Source organism: Rhineura floridana, chromosome 9, assembly GCF_030035675.1.
Source record: "Rhineura floridana isolate rRhiFlo1 chromosome 9, rRhiFlo1.hap2, whole genome shotgun sequence".
NCBI classification, from domain to species: Eukaryota; Metazoa; Chordata; class Lepidosauria; order Squamata; family Rhineuridae; genus Rhineura; species Rhineura floridana.
Window position 1 is genome coordinate 109,827,428 of NC_084488.1, and position 19,787 is coordinate 109,847,214.

Genomic DNA, 19,787 nt, shown 5'->3' on the forward strand with positions numbered 1-19,787 from the left:
TTACTAGGAGAAATTCACACTAAAATGCTGGAAGTTTTTCGTAAGGATTTTTTTAAAAAAAACCTAATTGCTGCAGAAATGTGGAGAACTGAATTTAAGATTGGAAAAATGAGAAACAGAGAACCAAAAATTGATAGATTTCCCCTTCCGTAGAGGAGGGGCAGCATTTTGTTGCCTATTTCTCCCTGTAGTCCCCTGTGCTGCTGCTTTTCATGCTGCTCTGGAGAGACTCCAAGGATTTGTGAGGGCAAAGGGCATGCAGGGGGAAGGAAAGATTGGCTAAAGTCATATGCCCACGACAACCACCACTACTGGTAGGAGTGTCCCATGAGCACTCAGTTAACTGTCCTCATGGGATGCTCTCCAGTGGAAGCTTAGTTAGGATCTAAGCCTCTGTCTTTAGATTTCTTTATGCAACTCTATTCCAGATTTAAAAAAAAAATCATGGAGAACATCCAACAATGCAGGTGTAGAAGGTACTTCCATCCATGCATGCATGCATGCATAAGGGCGATACTAAAGCCTGTTGAGACCCTCTCATACCTTGTCTGCTGCCTGCAGTGCATTGGATCACATCCTATCTGCAGAGAATGGAGTGGCTTTATGGATTTGCACTAACAGTGCAAATCCGATGTATGTGTACTCTGAAGTAAGTTCCACTTTCAGTGAGGCTTGTGTTTAGCACTGCAGCCTTGTTATATACTTTTTCGGCTATCTTACTGCCACATACAGGACTACAAACACACTAGCAGAGGGGTGGGTAACCTGTGCATCCCCCCATGTTGCTGGACTACAACTCTCTTAATCTCTGACCGTTAGCTATGCTGGTTAGGCTGATGGTGCTCCTGCTGGGAAGAAGGGCGGGATATAAATCAAATGATAAATAAATAAATAAATAAATAATGGTGGTTCGGAGTCCAGCAACATCTGGAAGGCTGCAGATTCACCACCCCTGAAATCATGTTCTGAATATTTTTGCCAAACTTTACTGAAGCAAACATAGCAGCAATAGGGAAGAAAAAAATCTGTTTTCCTTTCTCTTTTTCCTCTGCAACTCCCCCCCCCAGTCATTTTTCTCTTTCCTTCCGCAATAGTGTTTTGTGCTTTTTAGTAAGGTTCACTGTACTTCATTTCCTGTGTTATTTTTGACTGGTGTTTCAAACTGAACTAAGAAAAAAAAGCCTTAAAAAAGAGAGGAAGAAACCATATGGTTGTAAAACCACAAGAATTGGCTCAAGGGCAGGTGTAATACCTAAAATGACTTTGCAGACATTGAAGTTTTTTTCCCTATTCTGATGGATATAAATTAACTGTGTTCATTTTAAATAGAGCTGTTCACCCTCTATTTTGCCTTCTTTAAGGTTGCAATCTTAAATACACATATTAGGAAATAAGCCCATTGCATACAGTACAATTTATTTCTAAGTAGACATACACAGGATTGCTAAAGAGATGGTCTCAAAGGAAATGTAAGGCGCAATATAGCCTAAGTTAACCAATTTTAATCCTCATTGATGAACAGAGCTAAGATGCATTCAAGACGCAGCTGGACAGCCATCTGTCAGGAATGCTTTGGATTCCTGCATTGAGCAGGGGGTTGGACTTGATGGCCTTATAGGCCCCTTCCAACTCTACTATTCTATGATTCTATGCTTAAATTTTCTCAATGAAAGCAACTGTTTAACTTTGGTTGGGTTACACCATAGATTTGGTCTTATGTAAATGAAATTTGGTTCATATTCAAAACTGATTTACATTTATTTATTAAATTTATATCCTGCCCTTCCTCCAAAAGGAAGCATCAAAGTATGGATCACAGATGTGCAGAAATCAATGAAGCCCAATACATTAGCTGGAATCTCTTGTATGGGTACATTCCAGCCGCGGTGCTCAGATGCAAATCAGGACAGGGCTCCTGCTCTTTTAATAGCTGCACTGGCTGCCCATTAGCCACTGGGACAGGTTCAAGGTTCTCGTATTTGTGTACAAAGCTCTATACAGCTTGGGGCCAGGACACCTAAAAGATTGCCCTACATCCCCAACTAATGAGTGTGTTCTGCAGAAGAGGGCATCCTACAGACACCATCCTACCAGGCGAACCATTCCACACGATGTTGGAACCAGGCCTTTAGTGTGGTAGCATCTCCCTTTGGAACTCCTTCCCATTGCACATCAGACAGGCACCTTCCCTACTGTCTTATTGGCTCCTGCTAAGGACATTCTTCTTTCAACAAGCCTTCAAAAATCTTTACCCCAGTTGTCTTGGATTTGAATTGATTTTTTGTATGCCCTATTGTTTTTAACTGTTTTTACATTTATAATGGTTTTTTTATAATTGTTTTTATATATGCAGTTCTTTTATATACAGTATGTTATATTGTAAATTGCTTCGGGATGTCTCATGGGAAGCAATTCATCAAACAAACAAACAAACAATAGCTGTTGTGCAAGCTCCATCTGCTGACATTCTCTTTGTCATGCAACAGTACCTTCTGAAATTCCCTCTTCTGCACAACAGTTAAAGATGTTGGAGCCCTGCCTTCTTTTGCGTGTAGCCACCCTAATTCCAGTGCCAACCATTCATTCATTCATTCATTCATTTATATCCTGCCCTTACTCCCAGCAGGAGCCCAGGAATCATACTCCATTATAATAAATCTAAGTTGTGCCATTGATATCTATATTGCAAAATGACATCTTTCTGGTCTAGAATATATTGCTTTCAGTGGAGGCTGGTGGCTCCATGTCAGTGGGGCAGTGGAATCTGCTCCAGGCTTTAGTCCAAACTTTAGTCCAAGCAATGTGCTTCAGCACCTTGGATAGCTCCTTGAAAGTTCAGACTAAAACACGGAGCAGATTCCACTGCCCCACTGACATTAAGCCACCAGCCACTGCTGATTGGTTCTTCTTAACCCCTCACTACCTGATGGCCTTACACAGAAGTGCCATTTGAGGAAGGTTGACGTGTCTTTGCATTATCCCTCCAGTTGCAGGCTGCATGTGATTATATTTTTCAAGAGCACCTATATTTCTGTTCAACTCAATGCTTTGCATTCTAATATTTGTTCCAGGTTGAGGGAAGCAATGACCCATCACCAACCCTCCGGGGGTTGCATATCAAAGTGGTCATGGCTGGAGTGGAAAAGTCTGTGCAGCCACTTTTTACATAAAGTTATCCAGACAAGTCACTAATGTAATCACAACCAATGCTCTTTGAATATGCTGCTAGATATGAACTTTGCCAAGAATGTTGCTCCTCTTAAAAAACACTTTCTCCCCCACTACCCTGGCCAGCAAAATGTCTGAGCAACAAGATGCAACAGTACGCAAGGCTGGGTCAAGTTATTTTGGCAGCTGAGGTAGATATCCACAGAAGCACCTCTTCCTGGGAGTAAAAAAAATACAATAATAATTATTGTATATATAAATTAAATAATTTATTGCCCTTCCATGAAACTCAAACTTAGCAGCCTGAGATAGCTGCCCCTAAGGTGGCCTTGTGTCCTGTTTTACAGGGGACAATCCTCTATTTGAAGGTATTCTCTGAATGAAGGTATGTTGTTCCAAGTCTAGTTAAGGATAAAAAAACATAAGAGGTGAGTGCAAGCGCCAAGGGGCCATCTATAGTGAACATCTGGACCTGGTCACAGTGTTCCCCATGACAGTGAGATGAACGGCATTTTTATTTATATTATACTAATTATTTCTAAATTTGCAGCTATATGTATAAATTAGCACACATAAATTTTATGCAAATCTGTATCCTCTTTTCTGGCAATGCATAAACGGTCACTTTATTCTATCTCTTTATCAAATTTATATCCCAAAGAAGCCCAGAGTGACAAACACTTATGTGATATAAATACAATTAAAAATAAAATGAAAACATATTTAAAACATTTAAAAAACTGTTAAAAATATCTAAAAATACAATAAAACATCTAAAACAAAATTAAGAACGTATGTAACCGAATCATGTGTCTGGATAGGCCCACCAAAACAGAAAAGTTTTTATCGTGAGTCTATAAGAGTACAGTGAATAAAATTTATTATCTGTAAACTACTTTTATTTATAATTTAAGTGGTATACAAATTCTGTTAAATAAAATAAAAAATTTGTATGTTCAACCAAAAGGCTCTCAGAACGGCTTACTAAAAAACAGTACTAAGATGATCCCTGTCCCTCAGCTCACAAAGTAAAATAACATGACACAAGAAAAAATACTGGGAGGGAGGAGCAAAAAGCAAGCTCAACCACAAGTTTTTTCTTATAATGCAGTTATGTAATTCTGACTATGCAAGTTCTTGCTATTTAGAAGACAAGCAACTCCTCATTAATGTTAGCAGTGGTTCTGGCTGTCTTGTCCTTGCTAAGGATCATTCCCGCCTCGGAAGGACACCCGCCCAATACAGTAGGGCCCCACTCAAACGGCAGGTTATGTTCCAGGCCTCCGCTGAAAAGTGAAAACCGCCGGAAAGTGGGGCCCTACTGTATTCCAGCCAGCTGTAGCATGCGATCAGCTGTAGCGCCGGGAGCTCCAGCTGCCGGGCTCTAGCTGACAGCGATCAGTTGGAGCGCGAGAGCTCCCCGCCTTACAGGTGATTGTGTGCTCCAGCTGATCACTGTCAGCTAGAGCCTGGCAGCTGGAGCTCCCGGCGCTACAGCTGATAGCACACTACAGCTGGCTGGAATACAGTGAAATTAGAGGACATGGCTTACTTAGGCCCATTAATTTCTAAACTGAGTAGAAACAGAAAGAGCCTTAAAAACAGATTTTAAAAGCAACATGATTATATTCTGCCAGACGCCTTGGAGAAAACAGTTTCCCCCTATATACCCAACAGGGAGCTCCAGCTAATCCCAGTTCTCTGATAACACCTGTACAGTGAATCTGTTGCCACATCCTGTTTGCTGCATTCATGAGTTTATATTTTTAGGTATACACTGAATATGTGAAGAGGCCCTGATTAACTGTGCCTTGTTGTGAGTGGAGAATTTATGCCCAGTGTCCGCTGGGGTATTCAGTGCCAAAGACAAACATAAATAATGGTTCCCTTCTTGGCTGCTTCCGAACGTTGTAGTATCCACCCAAAGTAATTACAGCTATGTATCTTTTCATTTATCATTGGTTCTTCCCCAAAGCTATTTCAAGATGGTATCTCCTCCTCCCCCTACATGATTGAATCTTGGTGATATTCTGATGGACGCACAATTTATTACTTAGAGGCTGTGACCTCCATTTATCCAGACATTCTCTCGCTACTGAAGTTAAAGGGACCAATTCAGGAAAGAAGCCATGCAAAGACTGTAACCAGATTGCTTTTTGATCTGTTTTAAATGTTAAGCCATCTAGCAAAGAGGTGTCTTTTTCTTTGAGTCATTCATATTTTTATTTATTTATTTATTCGATTTATATCTGATTTATATCTCGCCCTTCCTCTCAGCAGGAGCACAGGGCGGCAAACAGAAGAGCTAAAAACACATCAAAACATCATAAAAACAGACCTTAAAATACACCAAAACAAAACAACTTTAAAAACATTTTTTTAAAAAGCTTTTAAAACATCTTTTTAAAGGGTTAAAAACATATTGTTTTTTTAAAATAAACATATTAAAAAGCAATTCCAACATAGACGCAGACTGGGATAGGTCTCAACCTAAAAGGCTTGTTGAAAGAGGAAAGTCTTCAAAAGGCACGAGACACCTGCCTAATATTTAAGAGGGGGGAATTCCAAAGGGTAAGTGCCACTACACTAAAGGTCTGCTTCCTATGTTGTGCTGAACGAACCTCCTGATAAGATGGTAGTGATCAACTGGGTATATAAGGGATAAGACAGTCTTTCAGGTATCCTGGTCCCAAGCTGTATAGGGCTTTGTACACCAAAACTAGAACCTTGAACTTGGCCCAGTAGCAAATGGGCAGCCAGTGGCAAACGTTAACTATATTCTATAGTTGCCAAAAATATTTAATAAGGATGAACCTAGAGGTGTAAAACTTCCAGAAATTTTGAAGCTATGGAAAAAACAGTGTTTTTTTCTGGGTTTTTTTCCCCAGAAAAAAAATGGAAATTTTCAGAAAAATTCAATATTAGCACTTTTTACAGATTGAAAGGCACTTCGTTACTTCAGGAACATCAAATGTAATTATGTACAAGTTAGTTTGGCATAAAATTATCACATTTGGTATATTAAAAGCACATTTTATTCAAACAATTATTGCAACTGGAATTTACTTTTTTAAATTTTTACTTTTTTTTGTAACAAATGGATCTACAAGATCCTGAACTGTAAGGATCACCTGAACTGTAAGAAACCTCTTTTGTTTTGCCAGTTTATGAGGAGCAGGCAAAAAACAATTTAAAAAAAACAACAGAAGGAACCATCAACATTAATAACGAAGAGAATTATTTATGTCTTCACTAGTCCTCCACAGTGTTAAGCAAACATAAAGCATCCATTCCCATAAAAAGAACTGAGCGGGGAACCAAGATTCAATGAAACATTTTATTCATCATGTTAAAAATAAAACATTCCATAATCAATTTTGTCTTTATTTTTATTTTTTTCCCCCAAATTTTGGGGGGGAAAGGCTTCGGGAAAAACACCTTTTTTTCCTAATTTTTCTGGGGGGGGGGGGTTTTCTGGGGCTTCACATCTCTAGATGAACCTAACATAGATAGAGAAGTATCTGCATTGTTCTGGCCCCCGAGGAAACAGAATCAAACAAATAGGAAAAACTTATCTTGTGGGAAAAGTGTTACAATTAACAAACAACAGCATTTCTACACCAAAATAATGAGGTGGTAGTATTTATTTATAGACTACAGATGTGTGAAAGTGAGGGGATATTTCTGCATGCCCCCAAAGTACAAAACTCCCTTTATACACAGGGATAAACTAGCATATCACAGAAAAAGGTTCAGAACAGCCTTCTTCAAAAATACCAATTTAGAACATACAAAGAACCCATGTTGAAGTACAGGAAAAAATATGACACGTGCACACACATGCCTGCTATCAGACATAAGACGGTCCAGAATTCTGCTACCTCAATTCACCATCTCATACAACTATGCATGGTGTGGCGAAGGAAGAAGCTGTTCTCCCTCTCTCATAATACTAGAACTTGACGCCATCCAATGAAGCTGAATGTTGGAAAATTCAGGGTAGACAAAAGGAATTACTTTTTGACATAGCACAGAATTAAATCAGTGGAATTTGTTGCCACAAGGTGCGGAGATAGCCGCGAACTTCAGACAGTTTTAAAAGTGGATCAGACAAATTCGTATTTGGGGGTTATGTCTATTACCAGTAACATCTGTTTTCTAACCCCACTGTCACAGAAGTATGCCTCTGAGTAGAAGTTGCTAGGAATGACAAATGGGGAGAGAGTGCTCTTGCACTCAGGTCCTGCTTGTGCCTTTCTCAAAGGCATGTGATTGACCACTGTGAAAACTTGATGATGGACTAGAAGAGCCTTTGGCCTAGTATAGCAGGACTATTCTTATGTTCTTACTCTTCATAATCTATAAAATGGCTGTTAAATAAAAATGGACACTGGAAACTGGTTCATTTGGGCACCGTTCCATCAACCTCAGTCTGTCCTTGGCCAGCTTCTGCCTGCCTGCTTTCTTACTTGCAACCAGTCCAGGGGGTGGGCCCTGGCTGCCAGCATCCTCCTCCTCAGTCTCAATGTTGCCCTTGAAGAACTTATCAGGGAGGAAGATGGGAACAAAATTAGAATTACTTGGTTCTGGCTCTACGTACTGTTGGCCTCCCTCCCTTCCACCCCACCAGTCCCATTGGGCCCCAGCCACCACTGATAATGGATCTATATGAAACCTTTCAGTAAAGGTGAACAAAAACCTTTTAATTTCCTACATGCATTGATGAATCAATGTTGCCAGTGAAAGAACACCGGTGAAAATGGGTTGCATCCACATGCCACTGGAGGCAATGCCAAAATCCCCATTGACTTGAATGGCTCAAGATGGCCAAAGCAGTTAATATTTGTGTAAGCTTAAGAACCAAAAGTAGAAAATGCAGATGGGCACAATTTTCTGTGTGTATTCCAGCTAACATCCAGTGTATTGTGGATAAATTTCAATATAAAATACCTACAAATGGAAACAAAATATCCAATTTCCACTTGCCATTAATAATCTTACAAATGAGCTGTCACATCCTAAGGGACAGGAAAGATAACACCAAACTGGTTAAATATTTTGCATAAATACTTAATAAAAGTGTCAAAAAACTTATAGCTACTTCAAATTTATTTCTTTGGCACTTGAACTGCGAAAGGATCAGGGAGGAGGAGGAAAGGGCGAGTGAACTGTGTGTTTATAGGACTTTTGCCACCCACAGTCAAGTAACAGAGTAAATACAAGCCAAAAGACCGCAGAGATGGGCTCTCTTCCAAAGACATTTTAGGTTTAGAACAATAAATACCTTTTAATCAGGTATCCTGAAAGGAGCCAAGATAATTTTCTCTGTGCTGTACCTGCACACTTTTCAATCAGTGGCACACTGCATACAACACGACAGGAGGCCTGGACCATTTTACTGGGTTTGTTATCTGACATTAAAGCAGAGTTCCTTCTTGGATGCAATGAGGAATTCTAGCTTAATGCAAACCAGGATCACTGTGCTGAAGCCATCAGGTACTAACCAGAGATAGCTGAAGTGCACCTACAACCCAAGGAAATTAATGGGGATTAAGCTCTTAGTATGTGTCTAAATCCCACTGACTTCACTAAGACTCACTCAAATGAGCCTTACTTTTCTTTAATTTGCATACAAGGCCTTAAAGAGCACAAAGAAGCTTCATAAGGAAAGCCATCCTATGAGCATGTCTCATTGAACATTGTGGGACTTGCTTCTGAATGGGCATCCATAGGGTTGGCTGCAGGTGTATGTGGAGCTCAGCTCAGTGGCGTTCAGATGCAGGTGAAATACAAAGACAGTGTGTTAAAGATATTAGGTTATATTCAGGCCTTTTATGTCCTCCTTGCAGAACAAGAACTATTAAACATGAAGTCCTATTCACACGTCAATTTGAGAGATTGCCGAGAATCATATGAAAAAGGGCAAAAAAAAGCACTACTGGTGCCAGCAAAAGTTTTCCTTGAAATGCAAACAGCTGCTTCAGAGAGGTAGTTTTTTATTGAGACCATGGCAGGAAGAGAGAAAAACTTCCCTTCCCTACTCCACCCCCACGAAGTATCGAGGCTGCTCAGGCGTCACCACATCTTTTATTTACAAAACCAAAAAATGCACTTAAATTGCATTCACACAATTAATGACATATCACTTAGGCTGCCATCTGATACATGTCTACACAGAAGTAAGCTCCATTGGGTTCAATTGGACTTACTCCCAGGTAAGTGTGTATTGGATTGCAGCCTTACTTGGAGATGATAAATAGACCCAGACTAGCAATCTGTTGCAAAGATGGCAAAGTGACTGGCAAAGGCACCAGTGATTTAGAACCTCTGCCCACCTCTGCATGTATTAGTCATTTGTGGCATATCAAAAACCACCACCTCTTTTCCAGCGTATAAAAAGTCCCTGGCTTATTATTTATTATTTACTAATTTATTTGATTTATATCCCACCCTTTCTCCAAGTAGGAGCCCAGGGTGGCAAACAAAAGCACTAAGAACACTAAAACATCATAAAAACAGACTTCAAAAATATATTAAAACACAACAACCATTAAAAACATATTAAAACAAAACACCTTTAAAACATTTTTTGAAAAGCTTTAAAAACATTTTAAAAAAGGTTTAAAAATATATTAAAAAGCAATTCCAACACAGATGAAGACTGGGATAAGGTATCTACTTAAAAGGCTTGTTGAAAGAGGAAAGTCTTCAAAAGGCGCCGAAAAGATAACAGAGATGGCGCCTGCCTAATATTTAAGGGGAGGGAATTCCAAAGGGTAGGTGCCACTACACTAAAGGTCCATTTCCTATGTTGTGCGGAACGGACCTCCTGATAAGATGGTATCTGCAAGAGGCCCTCACCTGCACAGCACAGTAATCAACTGGGTATATAAGGGGTAAGACAGTCTTTCAGGTATCCTGGTCCCAAGCTGTATAGGGCTTTATACACTAAAACTAGAACCTTGAACTTAACCAGGTATGTAATAGGTAGCCAGTGCAATTCTTTCAGCAGTGGGGTGACATGTTGGCAATAACTTGCTTCAGTGAGCAGTCCTGCTGCCGCATTTTGCACCAGCTGCAACTTCTGGACAAACCTCTAGGGTAGCCCACATAGAGCGCATTACAGTAATCCAATCTGGAGGTTACCAGTGCATGGACAACAGTGGTCAGGCTATCCCTGTCCAGAAACAGCAGCAGCTGTTTTACCATCCAAAGGTGGTGGAAGGCACTCCTAGCCAAGGAGGTCACCTGGGCCTCTAGCGACAAAGATGGATCCAGGAGCACCCCCAGTCTACGGACCTGCTCGTTCAGAAGGAGTACGCTCCCATACAAAGTAGGCAACTGATCAATTATCTGAAATTGGGAGCCACCAACCCAGCAATCCCCTTGCTAGGATTGAGAGTCAGTTTACTGGCCTTCAACCAGCCCACCACAGAGTTCAGGCACCGGTCCAGCGCTTGCACGGTCTCTACTGATTCAGATGTTACAGAGAAATAGAGCTGGGTATCGTCAGCGGACTGCTGACACTTGCCTCAAATCTCCTGATGACTGCTCCCAAGGGCTTCATACAGATCAGCCTTTCCCAACCGGTGTGCCTTCAGATGTTGTTGGACCACAACTCCCATCAGCTTCGGCCATTGGCAATGATGGCTGAGGCTGATGGGAGTTGTGGTCCAACAACATCTGGAGGCACAGTGGTTGGGAAAGGCTGATATAGATGTTAAACAGCATGGGGGACAAGATGGTACCCTGCGGCACCCCATAGCACAACTGCCAGGGGGCCAAAAGACAATCACCCAATGTTATTCTCTGAAAATGACCCTGGAGATAGGATCGGAACTACTGTAAAACAATGCCTCCGATACTCATCTCACCAAGTTGGCTCAGAAGGACACCATGGTCAATGGTATCAAAAGCCGCCAAGAGAACAAGTAAGAGTAACAGTGTCGCACTCCCCTTGTTGTTCTCCCGAAAAAGGTCATCCATCAGGGCGACCAAGGCCGATTCAGCACCATAACCAGGCCTGAACTCAGACTGGAATGGGTCAAGATAATCTTGTTTCATCCAACAGTACTTGCAATTACTGTGCCACAACACTCTCAATCACCTTCCCTAAAAGGGGGGTATTTGTGACTGGTGATAGTTGTCACAAACCAAGGGTGGGCTTCTTCAGGAGCGGTGGGATCACCACCTCTTTCAGGGTGGGTGGAATCACTCCCTCCCGCAATGATGCACTGACCACACCCTGGATCCACTCAGTCAAACCCCATCGGCAAGATTTAATAAGCCAAGAAGGGCAAGGGTCAAGAGGACACGTTGCTGGCCGCATCATCACAAGCACCTTGTCCACATTATCAGGCCACATCAATTGAAACCATTCCCAAGAAGTTGCAGCAGACATTGCACTGGACACCTCACTGGGGATGTGGATGGGGCATCAAGATTGCTACGGAGGCTAGCAACTTTATCCTCAAAGTGCCTTGCAAACAATTCACAGTGGGCCTCCGAAGGGTCTAAAACTCCGTTTCCTGGAGTTGATGTCAGCAGACCCCTGACAATACAGAAAAACTCCACTGACGCCTACATGAGGATGCAGTGGAGACAGAGAAGTGGGCTTTCTTCGCCACCCTCACTACTGTACAGTAGGCACGGTTATGAGGTTTTACTCGTGCCCAATCAGCCTCACAGCATGTCTTTCGCCACTTGCACTCTAGCCATTGTCCAGCCTGTTTCATTGCCCTTAGCTCAGTGGCGTACCAAGGTGCAAACCAGGCTCCACAATGCTGTAGAGGGCACTCAGGGGCAACTGTCAAGAGCACGATGCACCTCGCTGTCCCACAGCATGACAAGGGCTTCAACAAGGTCACCTGCTCTGTCTACTCAGAACTCCCGCAGGGCATTTAGGAATCCAGTGGATTTCATTAGTAGCCGGGGGCGGACCATCTTAATCTGTCCATCACTCCTGCAGCAGAGGATCGGAGCCATATGTCTAAACTTCACCAGGAAGTGGTTTGACCATGACAATGGGGTGACATCCATCCCCCCTATCTCCAGACCTCTATCTGGAGCAAAAACCAAGTCAAGGCCATGAAGTTCCAAGCTGGAACACTAGAGGCAGCCTCAGCATGGGCACTGAAATCACTCAGGACTATCGTTCTGGGCTCCTCAAATACCACAGCTGAGTTGCCTGGTGGCAATTCTGACTTGCCAGGGGCAAATCATTTTACAAACTTGCTGTAAAACAATTAAAATGAAGCATTCTTGGCTACAATTCATACCTATATGCACACATAGCATAGTAGTTTCATTAAAATAACTGGATATGCTCTGGAACAAAAGGGGTTATGGACTGCGGATTTCAACTGGGGTACATACATGGAAGATAGCTTTGAAATCAGTGAGTCATACATCAATGTATTGCATCTGGGACTGAGATGCCTGGCTATGAACTTAAAGACAACAGACAGAGGTCAGCAAACTTTGCCTATGATCCTTTAAAAGCAATGGAAGGGGATCTGGTTGTGATTTAAATCCGCATTTATTTCAATGGGAGTTTGCTGGATTGCAAAAGTGGGAATGGCAGTGTTCCTCTTACTTGGAAGTGAGTATTAGCAGTTCTATTAAAACAGGGCTGGAAAACCTCTGGCCCTCCATATGTGGCTGGACTACAACTCCCATCATCCCTGACTATTGGCCATGCTAGCTGGGGCTGATGGGAGCTGGAGTCCAACAACATCATGACAGCCAAAGGTTCCCCATCCCTGAACTAAAGTACTCGCCTTCGGTGCTTTGTTTTGTGAATTTCAGCTATAAAGTTAGAGGACAGGAGTGGGTTTTAAGCTAAAGACCACTGTAGAATTAAGGTTTAGTAGAAGAAACCCAGATGGCTCAAGAAAGCAAGCAGAAAATTCCTGGCAGTATATTTGGCACCTCTGTATTGGAAATTCACACAAAGCAAGAAAACTAAAATGTTGGGAATAGCAGCAATTGTAGGATGCATGGTTAGAAGGGTACGAAAAACATTCTCTACTATGAAAACTGGCAAATGCACATACATACACAAGTAGTAAATACTGCTACCTAGAAATTGACCAACCACATACTGTTCTAATTAAAGACATGAAGCTCCCCAGAAGTGACAAAATTGATGAAAGCTAAGCAGTGACTTTGACTTTATACTGATATAGTATAAAACCAGAATCAAGTTGGTAAGGCATCATTCATGTGAACTGATGATACATGTGCAGTTTTTTTTCAAGATTTGACTGTGGCCATGGGATCCACATTCCACTGAAGAACACAACAAAAATCCTATTGGTTTTAATGGCTATGAAAATCACTCTTAAGACTGCAATCCTAAATACACTTACTAGGGAGTAAGCATGACTGCCAACAGTGGGACTTACTAAACATGCATTGAATTGCATTTAAAGTTGCAGTGCTATGCATACTGACTTGGGAGTGACTCCCACTGAACTCATTGGGGCTTACTTCTGATTAAACCTGTAAGTAATGCACAGCACCTAATCCAGTACTGTTTCTGCTAAATGGACTGAATAATAGGAAGGTATCCTATACTCCTAGGAAAGCATGAGTAAATTTATGGGTTGGGGGAGGCAGTCTAGCCTGAATGTCTGTCCAGGTTGATTTTATTCCCTGTTGCAGCTGAAGTACTCCACTTAAATACCAAATCTACCTGCAATTAAGTGGTTTGATTTTAGCATTAATTTGTAACTGTGGATGTGTGGACATACCAGGACTAGAAGAACACCAATTAAAACGTATCAGCAGGCTAAGCTCTCAATGCTAAGTAGACGTCTATAGATCCTGAGCAGCATGCTCCTTAAATAGGCACTGGCGTAATTGTACTTAGAATAAAGCTATCTTCCTTTGCAGCAACAATCACTAAGAAATTGCTACTCTGTGTAAGTATTCTCCAATCCTTAAAAACAGTATGAAAAAAGGAAGAGAAAGAGAGGAAAACTTCCAGTAATTTACCTACAAGATACACAATACACAGTAGAAACTGTCCAAGCTTCACGTACACCAACAGTGCAATTATTGCAAATAGGGCCATATTTTTAGTGGCTTACTAACAGTGTGCTGAAAACAACTTACTAACTAGCATACTCCATAATACACTGCATCCATTTCTTCAGCTTTACATTTCAAAAAAATATGTAATTAAATTTGTATCCCGCCCTTCCTCCCATGGAACTCAAACACACATATCACTAAGAGGAAGGCATAAAAGTTAGAAAACATTTTGGTTTAAGAGTAGGGAGCCTTGTGGATCCCCCTTCCTTTTGATGACATTATAATTAGATTGCAATAACCACGTGGTATGCCTTTCACACTCACAATACCTTGAGTTGCCCAATCTTCAAGGCTAAAGGTTTGTTAGTTTAGAAAAAGAAAGTGTAAAGCGGAGGGAATGACATAATACAGGATTATGAAATTCTTAGGCATACATAAAGAGTAAATAGGAAGAAACTATTATCATGCTCAAAAAAGTAGAACACATGGTTATCTAATGAAATAGACTAACAAGAGATTCAGAAGAAATGTATAGGGAGAATCTCATCATACAATGCACAGTTAACATACAGTTGGTTTGCTCTAAGATATAGTGATGGGCACGAGAATAAAAAAGTATAGACAAATGTAGGGATGTTAGTTCTGTCAATGTGATTAGCCATGGTAGAACATCTATGTTCAGAAGCAGTATACCTCTGATTACCAGAGACTGGAGTCAAACTGCAGGATATGGGTATCTCCATCATATTCTGCTTCAGACATTTCTGCTAAGCACCTGGCTGGATATTATTCAAGTTAGTGTTAGACTGATGAGTTCCATGGGCTCTTATCTACTTAGACGTGCACTCTGATCCTAAATGGACTAGTGGTACACCCTACTGAAATAGAAAGGACTTGCTCTCATCTTGTAAGAACATAAGAACATAAGAAGAGCCTGCTGGATCAGGCCAGTGGCCCATCTAGTCCAGCATCCTGTTCTCACAGTGGCCAACCAGGTGTCTGGGGGAAGCCCGCAAGCAGGACCCGAGTGCAAGAACACTCTCCCCTCCTGAGGCTTCCGGCAACTGGTTTTCAGAAACATGCTGCCTCTGACTAGAGTGGCAGAGCACAGCCATCATGGCTAGTAGCCATTGATAGCCCTGTCCTCCATGAATTTGTCTAATCTTCTTTTAAAGCCATCCAAGCTGGTGGCCATTACTGCATCTTGTGGGAGCAAATTCCATAGTTTAACTATGCACTGAGTAAAGAAGTACTTCCTTTTGTCTGTCCTGAATCTTCCAACATTCAGCTTCTTTGAATGTCCACGAGTTCTAGTATTATGAGAGAGGGAGAAGAACTTTTCTCTATCCACTTTCTCAATGCCATGCATAATTTTATACACTTCTATCATGTCTCCTCTGACCCGCCTTTTCTCTAAACTAAAAAGCCCCAAATGCTGCAACCTTTCCTCGTAAGGGAGTCGCTCCATCCCCTTGATCATTCTGGTTGCCCTCTTCTGAACCTTTTCCAACTCTAGAATATCCTTTTTGAGATGAGGCGACCAGAACTGTACACAGTATTCCAAATGCGGCTGCACCATAGATTTATACAACGGCATGATGATATCGGCTGTTTTATTTTCAATACCTTTCCTAATTATCGCTAGCATGGAATTTGCCTTTTTCACAGCTGCCGCACACTGGGTCGACATTTTCATCGTGCTGTGCACTACAACCCCGAGGTCTCTCTCCTGGTCGGTCACCGCCAGTTCAGACCCCATGAGCGTATATGTGAAATTCAGATTTTTTGCTCCAATATGCATAATTTTACACTTGTTTATATTGAATTGCATTTGCCATTTTTCTGCCCATTCACTCAGTTTGGAGAGGTCTTTTTGGAGCTCTTCGCAATCCCTTTTTGTTTTAACAACCCTGAACAATTTAGTGTCATCAGCAAACTTGGCCACTTCACTGCTCACTCCTAATTCTAGGTCATTAATGAACAAGTTGAAAAGTACAGGTCCCAATACCGATCCTTGAGGGACTCCACTTTCTACAGCCCTCCATTGGGAGAACTGTCCATTTATTCCTACTCTCTGCTTTCTGCTTCTTAACCAATTTCTTATCCACAAGAGGACCTCTCCTCTTATTCCATGACTGCTAAGCTTCCTCAGAAGCCTTTGGTGAGGTACCTTGTCAAACGCTTTTTGAAAGTCTAAGTACATTCTTTATAAGTAAATTCTTTAGGGAATCAATCCTACTGGTAGCAATGTATTGACAACAATGAACATAAATGATCTTAAACCCCTCCTTAATCATGGACTAACCATTTTGTTTATGGCACCCATAACACCACAGTCCTGCACACGTTTTCTTGGAAATAAGTCTCACTGAAATCAATTAAAGTTAATCCCAATAACTGGATGCCATACACAGAAAATTAAATGGACCTAATGCCCAATGTGAGTGAGGCTCTCAGTCTTAAGCACCTTTATTAGGAAGCAAGGTCCACTGAATTCCATGAAACTTACTTCCAAGTAAACATGTGCAAGATCAGACTGCAAAACACACAGCTAAATGCTTAGGTCAAATATAGATTTCAGTGTGTCTTAAGTGTAGCTAATTTTCTCTGGTTTGTGTCCATTGGGTGAAGGATTGGGGTGTCAGTCAAACCATCATCCATCCATGTCATTTTGTCAGTGGCATTCAGAGTATATTTATAATGCGGATTTCAGGTATGTGCCCAGGAATAGACTTTCCAAGGTTTGAGCATGTAGCAACTTTTGGAAAATCTCTCTGCAGTGGTTTGAGACAAGTGCAAGCTGTGGTCTTGGTCCAGCTGTCAAATCATTCACCAAATCCCTACAGAGTTCACTGGAGCAGAAGCAAGACAGATTCCCCATTTCCTGATGTCTCAATGAACTTTTATCCTTCATTGGATGTTATCATGTATGATTTGGCTTTAACCTACAAAAGAGCTTTTAGAAAGGGACTCTGTTAGTAGCAGGGGGACTTCTAGTGAGTAATAATTTATTTCAAACCAATTCTACACTGAAAAATAGGTTGAATAAAGCACCCACTCGTTGGTAAAGAAATTAAAGCCCATAACTATCATTTACTTTTTGTAAGGAAACAACAATCAAAGTTTCTCGGCTGACTCCTCCTGAAGCTGTTTGCTTGTTGCTTTTACTGTCACCTAGGAGGTCTCCAAGAAGACACTGGATAGACAGCCTTGGAAAATCTCAAAAAAGGGAGAGAGAGACAAAGAGAGGGAGGGAAACCTCAAGCTATCTGTGTAAACAAAAACTGTTTTTGCATGGAACTCCTCCACCTTTTGCTCTTGGTCATTCCCTCTGCAGGAACACAGTTTTTACTCTCCAAAACCCACACAGCGGTGGCTTGCTGCAGTTTCTTCCTTTTAATGTATCCGATTTCTCAGGCAGCAGCGGGCATGAGACACCCACCTGGCTGCAAAAGCACCAGCTTCACCGCAACCACACAGAAAAGTGGGATGGGAAACCTCCCCACTAATTGGAAAAGTTTTGTTATTGTTGCTTTTAATACCAAAGAGCCCTTCAAGAGGGAAAGGTATCCTTAGCGCGCTAATACATACTAACAACATTGCACAAGCACACCGAGAGAGCACACGCTTCGGTGCCCCCTGAGCACCCAGGCCTGATTTAACCGTGACGCCGGGCGGTGCGCGTCTCCATCGTCTCGCGTAAACCAAGCTCCCGCGTGCAATTTTCGGACGCCAATACAACGCCCGTGGTGCCGGATCCGTGGCGCGCCGAGGCTGCAGGCGAGATGCCGGTCGTCTGCAGAGGTACTCAGGGAAGTTCTCTCTCTTCTTCTTCTTCCTCCTCCGGCGTCCCCCCGCCCCCAGCATGGACACTGCACTGAGGTGCCTCGCCTGGCTGTGGGGGTTCCGGTGGTGACCCGGGGCGCACGACGCCCAGCGGCGTTTTGCGCCCAGCCGCGGGTGACTTCATTAGTTCTAGGATCTGTCATTCATTATGCGAGCGGACGAGCGCATTGCACGAGTCTCCCCTCTGCACGCTCTCCCTCCCTCCCAAACACACGGGGACTCTTACGGGCCCGCGGGACCCTTGGCTTTTGCGCACGGGAGCAACCCCGCCGGCGGGCCAAGTTGCCCGCGGCGTTTGCTTGCTTTCGGTCGGGGGGGCGCGCGCGCGGCGTCTCCGCTCACCTGCTGGCAGCGCTCGGAAGCTCCGCACCGTGTTGCCCTCGCGAAGGTGAAGCACCTGGGGAGCGCTAGGCGCCGAATCCTCCGGCTGGCTGCCGCTGTACCTGTCGTAGAGCCGGAGCATGTGTTCCGAGACCTTGTCCTCGGGGGAGACCAGCGAGGCGTGCTGGTCACCTGCCGATACTGCCCGGCTTCTGCTACCACCGCGGACGCCGGCGGTTCTCTTGCGTAGCCCGCCCGAGCGCTCCCGCCCCGGCTCCCCGGGGGCCACCACTATGGTCCAGCTGAGGCAAAGGCACAGGAGCAGCGCGCGGCGACAGCCCGCCATTCCGCTTGCCTTCCCGAGCCGGGTGGGGTCGACGACGACGACGACTCTCCGTCAGGCACTAGGTCCTCTTCCGAGTGAAGCGGGGAGGGGGGGAGTCGCGCGTCGTCCAAGCGGCGCGCGCGACCCCCAGCCGAAGAGAGCGGGAGAGAGAAAACGAGGGAGCGGCAGGTGGGTGCTTCCAAAACACTCTGCGCAGACAGACAGACGGAGAGAAGCTCGCGCCCTCACCTCACCCCCCCAGTAACAATACTGGCACTTTCCAATCGCGGCTGGGGGAGGTTTTCTCGGCGCCGGAGGTGATTGCGGCGCGAGGGCAAAGGGCGGGCGGACTGGCGCAAACCGCGGGCGCGTGTGTAGCGGCAGCTCTCGCAGGTTCCTTCGCTCCTGCCTCGAGTGGGGCAGATGAAGCCCTGGGCTGAGTTTTGTACGGCGTGCGCGCAGAAGTCCCAGGGCTGGGTAATGAGCAGCCAATCGCGCCGCCTTCTCTCCTTTTAGCCAAGCCGGCTGCAAGCGAGAAAGTCAAGGGGTGGCGGTGGTGCTGGAATTACACCGCCCGCAAGAAACACACACGCGCTTCTCTGTGGCTGCCAAGTCGAGTACTCCCCTGGATTGTGTCCCTTGCCGTAGGCGGTAGCAGCAGGAGAGGAGAGGCTGAGAGGTGGGGAGGAGGAGGAGCGGGGGAAGGGACGGGCTTCCTTTTCTACCCACCTGGTTAATTTCCTCGGGGACCGCGGGGGGACGGGGAACAACCGAAGAAAGGCTTGAAAACCAAACGCAAAGCGGAATCGTCTTTCTTGCATGCCTGCCGTGAGTTCCGCTTGTGGGATCAACGTCGTAAAGCGGAAAATTAGCCAGCTCATTTTAAGACACTTCCATCCCTAAAGCTCAGACCCCTCTCTTTGAGTTGGGCAATATCCCCCCCCCCAGTTTTCCATCCAGGGGTATGCGCGTGGATTATTCTGCGGGCCTTTTTAAATTAGGGCATTAAGGTATGTTTTAGAGTGAGAATATCTTTTTTGGATGATGTTCATAAAGTAGAGAAGAAATGGAAGAGAACAGCTTCAAAATC

At 43.6% G+C, this 19,787-nt stretch overlaps 1 protein-coding gene across 1 annotated transcript in view; it reads right to left on the reverse strand.

Annotated features, from left to right (window-relative positions):
- BMP3 (bone morphogenetic protein 3) overlaps positions 1–19,185 on the reverse strand; it is a 65,087-nt gene extending 45,902 nt beyond the window's left edge. The window contains exon 1 of the mRNA XM_061583222.1: positions 18,394–19,185. Within this exon, the coding sequence (XP_061439206.1) occupies positions 18,394–18,718 (325 nt within the window). The 5' untranslated portion in view covers positions 18,719–19,185. The remainder of the gene's footprint in view (positions 1–18,393) is intronic.
- Positions 19,186–19,787: the final 602 nt, after the last annotated feature.